The sequence below is a fragment of the Neofelis nebulosa genome, chromosome X, assembly GCF_028018385.1.
Source record: "Neofelis nebulosa isolate mNeoNeb1 chromosome X, mNeoNeb1.pri, whole genome shotgun sequence".
In the NCBI taxonomy this organism is placed as follows: domain Eukaryota; kingdom Metazoa; phylum Chordata; class Mammalia; order Carnivora; family Felidae; genus Neofelis; species Neofelis nebulosa.
In genome coordinates, this window is record NC_080800.1 from 8,153,758 (window position 1) to 8,168,779 (window position 15,022).

Here is a 15,022-nt window from a genome sequence, read left to right on the forward strand (position 1 = left end):
CGCTGGTTAGGAGGGGCGGGGCCGGGGAGCGGCCCTCACGCTTATAGGTCGAGGCGGGAAGGGGCGGGGCCCGCTCCTCCGTGATCGACGGAAGCCGTTCCTCCTCAGCCCGCGCCCCGCCTCCCGCGCGCCCGGAAGTCCCGCCTTCGGAAAAGGAAGTAGCGGTGCGCTCGAACGCCAGCGGTGACCGCGAAGGCAACGGTGACCGAGAGAGGAGAAGGCGGCGGTGGCGGGCTAGCGGTTAGAGGCGGGGCCGGCTCCTCGGAGCGGCCCGGGACTGGAGTCAGGTGCGGAGGGGCAGGCTGGCCGAGGCCGGTGGGTTTGGGGGTCCCGGGACAGGGGTCCCAGGTGAGACACGCAGGGACCGCGTGAAGAAGACTTTGGCCGCGTCCTCCCTTCCGCGGTCCTTTCCTTCCTCCTCGAATCCCTTTTCTGCCCCGTACCCTTCCCTCATTCCCAGTCCTTGGTTAAGCCCGGGTCTGGGGTTCTGGTCTGGGCTGCCCTCTCCCATCTGGATCACCACTTTGAGGACCCCCTGCTCCCTAGACCTACACCCCCCTCTGTGTGGTGTAGTTTCTCAGGGGCGCCCTCACCTCACCCCCAAAATCCGGACATCTTAGAAACGTGCGTCTAAAGAGTGGTGTGGTGTAGATTTCGCACTAGTATTTCCTAAAGGGGTTAATGTATTAAAGCTATTCCTCAAAGTGGATACCCTGCCCTGTAGGTTTACAACAGGATGACAAGGGGGAGGAACAAGGGTTGGGCAGATTAAGAATACCAAGGGAGTGGTCAGAGGCCAGGCATCAGCATTAATCGGTTTCTTTGCTTTTTGGCACGCTTGAGTTTAGAATTGTTTGGATTCGGCCTCGCGGTTCCAACCATGGGTTTGTCTGCGTCTACCCCTGCTGTTGCAGTTCAGACCTCAAATGCTTCTGATCATCAGACAGCATCCCCGCCCTCAGGATGCCCCATGCATGAAGGGAAAATGAAAGGTAATCGACCCTTTGTCTAGAAAACAGGGAATTCCCAAAAGGATTAGGATAGTGCGTGAGAGTGAAGCGATTGCTCCATACCTTAGCTCTTACCCCCCCCCCCCAAAGTTTGCCATCGGCGGTTCTCAGCCTGGGTGGCCACCCCTCCACCCCCCCCCCCCCCCCAGGGGACATGTGGCGGTGTCTGGAAGCATTTTGGTTTGTCAAAACTGAGAGGACGTGGTGCATGTACTGAGTAGAAGGCAGGAGCCCCGCTAAACACCCTGGAGTGCACAGCACAGGCCTGCAACAAAGAATCACCTGGCCCCGCATGTCAAGAGTGCTATACTGCCTTTCCCCTCTACCATTCAAAGTGTCAATCTTTTCTGGGTCACTGATCCCAGCTGGCTGTTAGAAAACACCTGCTTCGTCTGCATCTGTCTCCATTCTTCTTGTATGGAGAAACCCTGGAAGAGCACTGTGTCTATAAACGTGTGGCCTGAAAAACACTTGCTTGCCTTGTAGTCTTTCATTGCCTTGGTCAGTCAGCAAGAATTTACCCACCGCCCACTCTTCGCCAAGCACTGGTGGGTTTTGTTTGTTTTTGCACTGAGAGAACAGCAACATACAGAACACAAAAAGCTTCTGCCTAATGGAGTTCACATTCTCATCTTCCTAATCCTGTGTGGTAGGTTTTCTCCCTATTTTATGGTTCAGGAAACTTAAAAAAGTCTCACAGCTAATAAGCGGCAGAGCCAGCAGAAACTCTGTGACCTGGGGCAGATCATAGAGCCCTAAACAGGCTTTGATTTCATTTACCGTGTATCCAAAAGAGCTGTCGGCCTGATTTGTTTGCATTAGTAAAGAATGCGGGTATTTGTAGGTGACTAAAGGGGCTACTGGTATTTTCTAACAGCCAGCTGAGATCAGTGACCCAGAAAAGATTGGCACTTTGAATGGTAGAGAGGAAAGGCAGTATAGCAAGTCTCTGTTCAGCCCTCAACTGGACAACTATACAAGGTCCTAGTGAGAATGAGGGTCTGGGAGAATCGGAAGACAGGAAGTGAAAGGAAACTGGTGTGTAGGTCATCCAGAGTATTCTTGGTGTTACTGCTGCTTCCTGACACAGGGATTCCTTACTCGGGCAGCTGTCTCCCTGGGCCATGGCTCTCCTGGTGCCTGCGCCTCTCCTGAGTCTAAGACCAGCTTCTCAGCCCCCACACTTGCTTCCATTAGCACCCTGGAACTTTGGGCATCAACTGCCCTTCTCACTGCTGCTCTTATAGGTTCAGACCTTCCCTTTGAAGTGGCATCTGGGTCCTATGCGGATCGTGGACCGTTTTCTTTAATATATGCCTTTTGTTGCTAAATGTTTGCTATCTACCCATGAGGAATAGAACCTTGTCCAAGGAGTAGTTTCCTGTGCCTTGTTTCCATCCTAGAGCAAACACAAGCAGGGTGGCATTCAGACTTTTCTCCAGGAGCCTTTTTGAGGGCTCCTTTGCTCATTTTCATCTCCTGTGTTCAGTACCTGAGAGAAGGTATCAGGAAGCCAGGCCTCTGGTGTCCTGATCGGGGCTGGGCCTTTTCTGGAACTTGTGAATAGAAAGGGAGATTTGGTAAAACGTGGCCGGCCCCCCACTTAGGTTCCTCTGCAACAGCTCGCTGCTGGGAGCCCAAGCAGGTACCTTCTAGCCCATTACTAAAACCATGGAACGAACGATATGTTCCTTTGCAAGTGTTGAGATTTTTTTTTTTTTTGTAGAGTTGTGCTGAGGGCATGGCACAATAAGGGAGTGAGTACCCATTTCTCTTTCAAGGGGAGAATAAATATCTAGAACCTTCTCCTGGTCTTTAGGATCTTAGAATTTTAGCTAGCTTAGCTCTTGGCAGCTTGAAACAGTATGGTAACAGTGTTACCACAAAGTAACACTTTTTCAGTACCCTTCCAAGTTATTCCCCCTTTGATGGTGATCCCTGGTCAGAAATCTAGCTCTTTAGGGCCCGGATTGAGAGAGCTAGATGTCCTGCCTTTGCGGTGACACTGTTTTTACACTTCGTTTACTTCAGGCTGTCCAGTGAGTGCGGAGCCACCTGAGCCAACTTGTGAGAACAAAACGAGCTCTGTGCCCACCCACCAGGACCGTGCATATGAGTACGTGGAATGCCCTGTCACCGGCGCCGTGGCCGGCAGTAAGGAGGACCTGGACCCTTCTAACCTGGTAATTCACGTTCGGCCCCCCTCCCCACAACTTGTCATACGGAGATGCCTTTGTGGACTCCCAGGACAAATCGCTGGCTGCTAGGATTGATTGTCTCTTCCTCTTAAGATACAGAAGTCTCATATTCCATCCACACTGAAAATCTAGAAGGCATTTCTGAGTATCGTTTCAGAGGGTGCCTGAAAAAGAAAACCGTGACCACCAAGTGCCAGAGTAGGTTGACTGGAAAGAAGCCACACCACAGGAATAGTTCCTTTGGGGATAAGTGGAAGGCAGGAAGTCCCATGAGGAGTGCAGTTAGGATTGGTAAAGGTGTTTCTGGTCTTGGGGAACCTCATAGGCATGAGGCTGATGAGGGCATTTTTTCCGGCCCAGCTGGGTGCCAGCCTGCGTGAGAGTCACTGGTGTGGTACAGCGTCCCGTGGCAGCCACCAGTGGGATGGCGTGACAAAGCAAGGCTAAGACTAGCACGGCCTCACTACATTTTGCGATAGTGCGGGGGGTGGAGGCTTCCTGTTTGGAATCCCATTTTAATGGAGAGACAGACAGACTCAGATCTGTAGTTTAGAAGGCCAGAACAGGGTTCTTGGAAGGCCATGGTTACCAAAAGTATTTAGAAATCTTGGCCAACATTTGAAGGAACTAGAAATACTTAGTCTGGAAGAGAAGGGCTGTGATATATATGTGTGTGTGTTCGTGTGTGTGTATGTTATGTATGTAACGATACCAGCAACTAGGTGGCTTGTACAGACATTTATTCTCACAGTTCCAGAGGTTGAGAAGTCCTCTTGGAAGGTGCCAGCAGCTTCAGTCAATTTGGAGGGACACAGACATTCAGCCTCAGCACTCAGTAATGACCCTGCCAAACTCTAAGGACGCTGCTGTGTTGAGGAGGAAAGTGGACAAGATCAGGGCTTCTCTGCCTTAGCACCATTGACATTGAGGCTGGTGGGTTCCTTGCGGTGGGGGCTGTCCTGTGCTCCATAGGATATTTAGCGGCTTCCCTAGTCTTTACCCACCAGTTGCCAGTGGGACCCTCTTTACTTGGTCATGACAACCTAATGTGTCTCTTGACATTGCTAAAAGTGCCCTCGTTAGACTACTGTTCCAGGTAACACTAGTTACTAGGGAACAGTACTGCTGTTAGAGAACAGCCTAGTGGTTCAGAACATGGGCCTTTTGGAATCCCACAGACCTAGACTCTTACCCCATGGGATTGTTACACGTAGTGAGAGTGTTAATAACAGCCGGCGTTTCTTTTAATCGCGTCCGTAGCCCTCATGCTAAGCACCATACACGCTTTTGAGTAGTTCTCATAACCACCCTGTGCAGCCAGTAGTGTCAGCGTCCCCGTTTTTAGAGCAGAAGCCACTGAGAATGATCAAGTGTGCGGTTTGGCCCACATCCCTCAGCCAGCATGTGGCAGATCCCAGAATGAATCCCACCTGCCTCTGATGCGAGTCCTTAAACCCACCGTGGTGACCGTGCACATCATTCCAACCAGGGGCCACGTTGTGACTTAATAATAAATGCGGATCTGCTCGAAAATCCTGCATACTTCCAGCACAGAAAAAGTTCTGTGCCAGGGGTTCTCAACCTGGCTTGATGTTTGCCCTCGGGAGGACCCTGGTTGTCACGACTCGGGAGGAGGGGTACTGTTGGGTAGAGACCAGGGAGGTTGCCAAATACCCTACAGTGCTCAGAACAGACCCCCGTAACCAAAAGTTGTCCGGCCCCAAATGGCAGCGGTGCCCGGGGCGAGAGCCCCTGGTCCAGGGCAAGTATTTGCACAGCACTGTTGCCGCCCTTATGTCTGGGAGGAAGGATTCTTCCCCTCCTTCCAGTCCACCAGCGTCACTGCTCCTCTCTAATGTGTTCAGCCCAAAGACAGAAAGCATCAGCAGGATCGTAAAAGCAAAGAACACGTAAAAAGAAAGTGGTGGTCTACATGTATCTTCTGAGACTCTTCCTCCAAAGACCAGGCATTTTTTAAGAGCCCGTCATCGAAAGGGCTTTAGAAATGTCTGCAGTCACAGTAATCATTTTTACTTCTTAATCCTTGGGGAGAAAGAGACAGAAAATGTAGCCACAGTGTGTACCTACCATTTGTGAGAACTCCTTAACAAGGAAAAACAACTTTAGAACTAGAACTCTTCAGAACAACCAAATCAGCTGGCAGGTCTGAAATCGTGATGTCACTGGCTCGATAGGGAACCTGTGCCTCATGTGTGATGATGCACTGCTTTCCAGAATGTCGTCGATTATATTGTTCGTTTCCACTTTGTGTCTATTTCCAACATTTAAAAACCCGCTCACCTTGTTTAGATGCCACCACCCAATCAGATGCCGGCCCCGGATCAGCCATTTGCGCTGTCTACGGTGAGGGAGGAGTCATCCATTCCGAGAGCAGATTCAGACAAAAAGTGGGTTTATCCTTCTGAACAGATGTTCTGGAATGCGATGTTACGCAAAGGGTGAGTGAGCATGTTAGGGTATAAATTTGCTCATCAAGTTCATCTAAGAATGAAATGTTAAAGAGGTTTTTATCCCCAAAACATACAGTAAATTTTCATAAGCTAGACAGTATATAACATTCAGCCGATTTTTCAGACCTACGAGAACGTCAGTACAAAGGCCAGCGTATTAGTCAGGATTCTCTGGAGAAACAGAACTAACGGGGTGTGTGTCTTTACAGATGTAAAGAGATTTATTGTAAGGAATTGACTTCACGTGATCAGGGAGGCTGAGAAGTCCCACAATCTGCAGTCAGCAGGCTGGAGACCCAGGAGAGCTGATGTGTAGTTTGAGTCTAAAAGCTGGCAGGCTGGAGACCCAAGAACTGTTGTTTTCATTCCAGTCCAAAGGCCCGAAAAAACCGTATCCCAGCTCGAAGGCAGTCAGGCAGGAAGAGTTCCCTGTTATTTGCAAGAGGCTCATTCTTTTATTAAGACCTTCAACTGATCAGATGAGGCCCACCCACATTAGGGAGGGCACTGTTTTACCCATTTAAAGCTTATTTTCTTTCAAAATGCTCTCACAGACACACCCAGAGTAATGTTTGACCAAACATCTGGGCCCCCCATGGCCCAGTCAACTTGACACACGAGATTAACTTATTATAGCCAGTAATAGATGTTTAAAAATTCTATTACGTGAAGTACTTAGAAAAAGTTAATCAGTGGTACTGACTGAAAAAATGTTACTTTATGGTTCCTTGATCTGTGTGCAAGTGGTTTTTGGTGACTTGGTGACACGAATATGTGGGTTGATTTTATGGCGTGATCAGTAATGTTATCAAGTTCTACCAAATGTCCTTTCCTAGGTGGAAGTGGAAGGATGACGATATTAGTCAGAGAGATATGTACAATATCATCAGAATTCACAATCAGAATAACGAGCAAGCCTGGAAGGAGATTTTGAAGTGGGAAGCCCTTCATGCTGCGTAAGTATGTCTGAGAGCTTAAAAAAAAAAAAAAAAAACAGCATTTTTCCGACATCTATCTTATTTGGGCTCTGCTTTCTAGAGTTTTAACGTTGTATTCAAACAGTGTGCTGTTGTAATACAACATTTTAGGTGGTAGGCCTGTTTCGGTGACAGTTGTGTGACAGACCCGCTCCCACCCAGCTGCGTGAAACGGCAACCATTTTATTATGCTTGTGGATTCATTGGGTCCCGAGTGCAGAAAGGACAGAGCAGGGGTGGCTCATCTCTGCTCACAACGCCTAGGGCTGCAGCCAGGCTCTAATCGGGGATGGGCTTGACGGCCGTGGGCCGGGATCCTCTGCAGGCTAGACCATTTCCTCACCTGGTGACTGGTGTCGGCTGTCAGCCAGGACACCTGCCCCTGGCTGCTTCGGCTTCCTCACGCCATGGTGACTGGGTTCCGAGAGCTAGTGTTCCGGAAAACTCCAGGGAAGCTACATGTCCCTTGATGACCTGGCCTCGGCAGTCCCGGAGCATCACAAGCCTGCCCGGGTTCAGGGGAAGGGGCCGTGGTGCCCGCCTCTCAGTGGGAGGAATGTCACAGTACACGGAAGGCACATGGGGTGGGAGATGGCCCGGTGCTGTGCCCCAAGGGTGAGGAGAAGAGCAGTTCCGTTCCCTCAGTATCACTGAACCCCCATCAGGACCAGACCTCAGGAGAGGTCTCAGCAGTGGGCCTTTCCCTCAGGGGAACAGGTGCAGCAGTCACGTGTTTGTCAGCAGTGGTGGGCCTGAGGTCTGTGGGAGCCAGGGCCCCTAGCCCCAGGGATTCTAATTCAGTAGGTCTGGGATGAGGCCCAGACTTGGCATTTCTAGAAAGACATAGATGCCGCCGGTTTGCAGAGTCCACCTCGAGAACCGTAGGGGTGGGGGATGTCTGCACAGAAAGCCAGATTGTATCATCATTGATGAATTACATTTTAAATTTGTGATAAAATGGGATTAACTTCTTGGCTAAAGTCCACTTAATGATTTCGTTAAGGTATCCCAGTTTTTAAATATTTGAACTCTGAGATTCATTAGTAGCCCTCCGTGGGTGTCACTGGCTGGGCACCAGGCCTGGGAGGGGTCCGTGCGAGGAGAGAACGGCAGGGCACCCAGGACTCCCCTCCGCGACCCGAGACCAGCAGGAGCCATGTTCCCAGCTCACCGATGAAGCCACCCACGGGTGTCTGCAGTGACTAAAAGTCCACTGTAATGAAAGCCACCTGCCAACTACTTGTAGTGTGACTTTGGAGCAGAGAGAGACCAGGAGAAGTCTGCTTTGTCAGTTTCACCCCCTTCCTAGTCATTTTCTGGGGTCCCTCGAAATGAAGTTGGCCCTTTAGAGACACATGCTACAGCCTCCAGGAGAAAGCTTGCCTGGGTCAAATTTACTTCTTTGCTGGCGACCCTCTTGAGATGCTAGCGAATGGTTCGTAAAGGAAGTACAGGAACTCGGATGGGCCTCGGGTAGGGCTCGGTTACACTGGGGCTGGTTTTCTCCCCCCACCCCATCATTAGGGCCACCAGGGCTGAAGCCTGTCCTCACGGTGACAGCAGCTAACAAGACAGGTGGCCTCGTATATCCTGATGTGAAGAGCCGGCCCATCGCTGATTTCGTTTGTTCCTAGGGATTCAGCCAGCATTTTTCTTCATAAAGGCTTTGTTCACTGGTTTCAAATGAAAGAAGAGTAGGATTTTCTTCTGTTCATCTTAAAAAACCCAGCTGCAGCATGTGAAAGAAGTGTCATGCCCACTACTTAACCTTTTATCTTTTTCCTAAGACCGTTTCCCTTTCCACCAAATGTAAAGTCCATTTCCTCACTCCTGGAAAGAAACAGCACAGATACTTGGATTGAAGTGGAAGGAGTGGAACAGACTTGACCCCGAAATAAAGAGCAATATTTTTAACGAAAAGGGATATTTCTCTGAATTGTTTTCGAAGTTCTCTCACTCTGTAAATGTGATACATAAAACGCACACAGAAAAACGTGTGTTGTTGAAAAACTGCAACATCGCATTTCTCAGAGGGGGGAAAATATTTTAATAGGCTTTTCTTGTTGGCGAATCTCTAGGGAGTGTCCTTGTGGTCCATCGTTGATCCGGTTCGGAGGTAAAGCGAAAGAGTACTCACCAAGGGCAAGAATCCGTTCCTGGATGGGGTGAGTGGCAGCGCACAAATGTTATTTTACATGCCTCGGGTCAGGATCAGCTTTCTCTTGGCACCTAAAGCAGACAGCCTCAGGACTGCAGCTCCGTCTTACAAAACTCAGTGTTCAGCTGCAGGTTTCTTCCTCTCCCTCAAGTGTGCCCAGTGGTGGGCAGATTTATTAGGGTTTTGTGACTTGTCCCCTGTCTGATTATCGTAGCACGGAATTCACTTGTCCTCCGTGTTCTCGGATCTGTCCTCTCGCTCCTTCCCGTGGTCTCTGTGCATCTGAATGCTCTGCGTCCCTCTCTGTTCCTCCAGCGTAGACAGACTCAGCTCACGCTTGGATCGCTGCAGCGCCTCCTGGGACCTCCCCGGCCCGGGTCTCTTTTCTGTCGACTGCTGCTCTGCAGACATACGAGCCGTCATCTGACCTGGGCTGGGCTCATCGCGCTGGGCTCTTCAGCAGCGTCTCTCTTCAGCGCAGCAGACCGGTCTTCTGAGGCTCACCTCCCCGGTTGGGCGTGTGACCCCGAGAGCAAGCGCTTTCACGCTCACGAGCATGTTTTCGTTTCAGGTACGAGTTGCCTTTTGACAGGCACGACTGGATCATCAACCGCTGTGGGACAGAAGTCAGGTATGTCATCGACTACTACGACGGTGGCGAAGTTAACCAGGACTACCAGTTCACCATCCTGGACGTCCGGCCCGCTTTGGATTCTTTTTCGGCGGTGTGGGACAGGATGAAGGTCGCGTGGTGGCGCTGGACCTCGTAACCACCGCTCTGTTAGCGATGGGAAAATACGAGCTATTTTTTTCCTGAGCGATACATTAAACTCTTCCCCAAACCGAATTGCTCTCGTGATGTAATGGGAATGTCAAGTGGGTCGTGACACTGTATACCTAGTGAGGGTCCCATGCACCGTGTTCTTTTGTTTTCACCTCATAGTTTATGCCAGATCATTCTAGGTTTCCTTCCCACTTGGCCTCAGTGGGAAGCAGTCCCTTGGGTTTTCCTTTTGCCGCAGTATTGCCTGTGCATTTAATCTAGAAGAGTGAACAACCTCACATGTTCGTGAGGAAGAGTAAGGAAAAAAGGGGCTCCCTTCCAATTTTAAGAAAGATTCTTTTCCGGAGGTTGTGCTGTCATCCGTACGGTTTAGGAGCGCACCCTTAGGAAAACGCAGAGGTGTGCCCTGGGAATGCGCTCGGCAAAACTAAGGTGCGTCTCAGCTCCACGAAGTCTCGGTTGTGAGAATCGCTCAGTCTGGGCCTTGTTAGAGAATAGTTTCAAGACCCGCATGATTTGATGATGCGCCTGCATTGGTGTATATGTTTTCACTTTTTAAATATGTCCATTTTGATTCCTGCCATCCTGGTACGGAACTCCGCTCCTGCAAGCAGGTCTCGTTGCCCGTGACATTGGACGTGTTCTCCCCACTCCGAGTCCCATGTCTTCTGCCTGAAGCCCTCCCTCCGGTCAGCCTAACCCGAACCTTAGAGATTTGGTGCAAGTCACAGTGCCAGGACGGTCCCTCTCAAAGACAGGATCCTATTCTGTTGAGTGTTAGAATTCACAAGAAGAGTATTTTCCCAGATACGGAATGTTTGTATCAACTCGGTGTCTCGGAGCAGGTTTTTTTTTGCAGGGAGCTCTAAGTTTGCTGTTGAAATGCTTTTCTGCCCGTGATTCCTAAACTGGCTGTTCTGCTTAGAGCAGCACGTTACTGTTCTCTTAAGCATTGCCAATGTTAACCCGTTTGATGTACCTTGAATCTGTAATGTTAGGTTAGTGGAAGGAACTGGCAGTCTGCAGTGATTCACGTGACGTGGAATTTCTTGGTTGTGTCGGTATTGTGTGGTGTTTTCAAAATCCGACAGCTCTGAACTCTTCTACGTGTCAAAATATTTGTATATTTTAAAATAAAATAAAGCTGATAGTTAACAGGTTTTGATGTTAAGAGTAACTTCACATCTCCCGGCCATTTCTCCAGACAGAAATCACCTGTGCAGAAGTGACGCCGTAGTCTCCCTGGTAGCAGCCGTTTTGTCATCCGTGAGTCACATTGGTAAACTGAGAAAAGTAATAACCGCTGGCAGTTTTTTGGTCCTACGTGCCATTCAGTGAGTGTAGGATAAGGTGGTATTACGAGAAAGTGTAACACTGCGCCACAGGCAGGGGCTCCCCCCGTTGACAGACCTACACTGTTTCTCGAGAAAGACCTCATCCACAGTAAACTGTCCATCAAGGCTGAATGCAGGATTGATGTAGTCCAGCCTTCCACCGCTCCTGGGAGAGGTCATAGCCCACTGGATGTCAGAGCGGTTGTGTGCCTAGATCATACCCGCTCATATCTGGGGGCCAACACTTCTCCGCTCTGACAGGAGATGCATTTGGAACATGAACTCCATTTTGGATGTTCTCTGAGGTTTTAAATTAAGTCTTCTCTCTCCAGTATTCACACTATTCAGAAGCAGAACAAACTCCTGTCATTAGGGCAGGTATTAGTGAACAAGGCGGGGTTGGAACCGGGCTCGTGTATCTCCCTGGAATATTTCCTAGCAATTCCCTGTGTCTAGGGAGCTATGCCCTCCGCGTCGTCCCGGGAACATGACAGGCAAAAGGGGCAGCCCCGATCAGCACTCAAGTCTTTCAAGGGACAGTCTATAAGTGAAAGGGTGGTAAGTTCTAGATTTCCAATTTAAAGATAGGCTGTGGTAATCTAGGGGGACACGAGTTCACCTAAGTATTTTTGAATATATACTAAATGTATAGTTAACGGATTACTGAGTCACCAATACAGTTAATTCTCTAGCAGAGCTATTCCTTCCTAGCTGAAATGAGATGCAGAATTCATGCCTCACCTCTGCAGTGACTATGGGACTTGTACTGTGGATCATCTGTGTCTTCGTAGGCTTGAGGCCATGTGTGGTGATGAATGCATGTCCCCCAAAAGACATCTGTGCCCCATGTTGACGGCAGCATTATTTCCAATAGCCAAGACATGGAAACAACCTAAGTGTCCACCAACAGAGGAGTGAGTAAAGAAAATACGGTATAGATGGACGACGGACTGTCAGCTTAAAAAAGGGAATCTTGCCGTCTGTGACAACACAGATGGGCCTTGAGGGCATTGTGCTAAGTGAAATAAGAGACAAATGGCATATGATGTCACTTGTATGTGGAATCTGAAAAAAACAAAAATGGAGCTCATCGATACAGAGGAATAGATTAGTGGTTGCCGAACATGGGGCGGGGTGAAATCTGTGAAAGGGCTCGAGAGGTCCAAGTCTGTTATAAACAAAGTCCTAAGGATGCAGTGTAACTGCAGTGATGGATGTTAAGGAGACTTAACTGTGGCGATCATCTCCAATAGATACAAACACCAATCCTTACAGTGTAACCCTGAAACTAATGGCATGTGTCAGTTATACTTCAGTTTCCAAAAAAAAGCAAGTCTCGAAAGCAGATGGCTGGCTTAGAGTCACAGCTCAGCCCCTTCGCTTGCTGTGTGATCTTCACATCTCTGGGCCTCAGCTTTCTCAGCCTTAAAAAGAATAAATCTGTTTGGGCCCGTTCGGCCTGCTGTTACCGAATGCCATTGACCGGGCGACTGAGAAACAACAGAAATTTACCACTCACGCTTTGGGAGGCTGGAGGTCGGAGATCAAGGCTCCACAGACTCTGTGCCGGTGAGGAGAGCTGGCTTCCTGGTTCACAGCAGGCCGTCTTCACGTGGGTCCTCACAGGAAGGGGCAAGGGCGCAGGCTGGAGTCTCCTTTAGAAGGACCCGATCCCCTCGCAAGGCTCCACCCTCCTGACCTCAGCGCCCCCCAAAGGCCCCACCTCCTGATACCATCGCGTTGGGAGCCAAAGGTCAACACTTGAATCTGGGGTGGGGGCCACAGGCATTCAGAAATCAACAAAGAAAGGGCGGTGTGAGGGAGAAGCGGGGCATCTGAGAAGTACTAAGCCACGATAGGTAGTCGGCCTCCCTCTCCCAAGGAGAATCTGCCTGCTGGGGGAACAGCAGGGTCTCCTCCTGATCCGGGTTCATTGGACAAGGCAGGGAGCAGTCTCTGACCTTTTGAAAACTAGAAACGGGGCAGGGGGACATGGTGTACGTAATATGCAAGTCCCGCTGGAGAAAAATAAAGATTATAACTGGGCTCCTGTGCTCCCTGGTCTAAAATGTAGCTCACCGCATCTCCGGGATCCCAAAGGTATCCCCGCTCCGTGAAAATTTAATCTGTATCCAGACTCAAAACAGATATTACAAGGGCGCCTGGGTGGCTCAGTCGGTTGAGCGTCCGTCTGACTGTGGTTGAGGTCACGATCTTACAGTTCATGAGTTTGAGCCCCACGTCGGGCTCTGCGCTGACAGCCTGAGATTCTCCCTCTCTCTCTGCCCCTGCCCCACTCACACTCTCTCTCAAAAGAAACTAAAAAAACAAAACCAAAAAAACACAAAAACAGATAATACAAGGTTATGTTTTCTGCAAATAAAATTACATAATGTTTCATAATTTCTTAAACCTACAGCATAATTAAAGTGATACATATTATTCCTTCCCCCATGATAGACAGAATACACTTAATGCTGTGGCACAGTTACCTTAATAAAATTCCAGGCCATTTGTATAAGCAGTAAAACATCTACCTCATGCTTCCGTACGCTACTCCCTTGGTTTGAAGAGACGGTGACAGCGCTTCCTGCCAAGTGTTCAACCTGGCGTCACCTCCCATAGCAAGCGTTCCAGTGTTTTTGTGGGATCGTAGCAGCTGCTGGTGCAGACGTTAAAGCTTCTAAGACAAGTTCCTTCTCGGGACGCCTATGTCTACTCGGGGGATGAGGCGTGGACACGTGGGAGCCGTCTTGGATTTATAATTGTTTCCTTAATGCTTTCACACACGCAGGGTCACATGTGACGGGGGCCACGGAAACAACGACTCAGTGCTACAACGGGGGAACCGTGTGAAGACAGAGACGTCACAACAGTAGCTGAGTGGAGTCCTGAAGGGCAGAATCATCATTTAAACACTTTGCTTTTCCTTCTACATTTTCGGGTAAGTTCACGCGGCTAGTTCCCGGCCCTTCAATGGCTTGGCATGGAAGATGAACAGGACGTTTTTGACGGCAAGTACCAGAGGCCTTGCTGGGACTCGTCACCACAGGTGCAAGGCTGAGTGTGCACCTGGTCGATTCCAGCTCCCCGGATGCCGTTCCCTTCATGCTTCATTTCAGCTTCGTCCCGATAGGGCGAACTCCCTTCACCATCCTCCTGAGTGGGTGAATTGTACTGTGTGTAGTTACAGCCCAAGAGAGCTATTCTGAAAAAAGAAAAAAAATGTGCTGGCTGATCACTACAGCCCCCCTCTGCTATTAATTGAGAAGTCAGTTTACCAAGAGGCAAACCATAAGAGACTCTTGACTCTGGAGAACAAACTGAGGGCCGCTGGCAGGAGGCGGGTGGGGGATGGGCTAGACGGTGATGGGCATGAAGGAGGGCACCTGTTTGTGATGAGCACCGGGTGCGGTATCGAAGTGCTGAATCACTAAATCCTGCTCCTGAAGCCGATACTAGCCTCGATGTTAACTAACTTGGATCGAAAGAAAATCTTGGAAGAAAAAAAAGAGCCAGTAACTCAATTAAGCACAAGAAAAGACAACGCAATATAAACGGATAAACCAAGTCTATACATACTAACAAACAGCTAAGAAGGTTTTTGAAGGAGAATCACTAAAAATATTTCCCTGAAACCGGAAAGGGTTGGGAAAATAGTCACAAATGATGTACGTTTATGTGTTTCTGGTTACACTATAACAGGTAATCATGTTATGATTTCCAGCTTCATCTAACTTTTAAAAAAACAGACGATTCGATATCAGTCAGGCAAAGTATTGCATTAGAGCAGCAGTCTGGATCTTGCTGCCCATCCCTCCCTCCAGCTGTCTCCCTTTTGTGGCTTCCCAACTTGATGCTTCTCAAACTTCCCTGCGGATCAGAATAGCCTGGAAGGCTTGTTAAAACAGAGGGAGGGGGCAGCCCCAGGATTCCTGATTCAGCAAGTCAGGGAGGATTTGCATTCCTAAAGGAGCTCCCAGGAGACTGGGCTGCTGGGAGGAGGGGGGGGGGCCTGCGATCTCAGCCCCACTTTCCTCCAGGTCCTTGAAATCCTGCACACTGCCACCCGTCCCGGCCCCCAGCTCTG

The 15,022-nt window shown here is 49.5% G+C and overlaps 1 protein-coding gene across 1 annotated transcript; it reads left to right on the forward strand.

The window, feature by feature from the left end:
* Positions 1–138: 138 nt before the first annotated feature.
* LOC131502272 (holocytochrome c-type synthase) lies at positions 139–10,758 on the forward strand. The gene is made up of 7 exons (XM_058712955.1): positions 139–287; positions 849–992; positions 3,042–3,193; positions 5,519–5,667; positions 6,516–6,635; positions 8,735–8,821; positions 9,386–10,758. Exons 2-7 carry the CDS (start codon positions 881–883, stop codon positions 9,582–9,584), a joined length of 819 nt encoding a protein of 272 aa, XP_058568938.1. The 5' UTR covers positions 139–287; positions 849–880; the 3' UTR covers positions 9,585–10,758.
* The last annotated feature ends 4,264 nt before the right edge of the window (positions 10,759–15,022 follow it).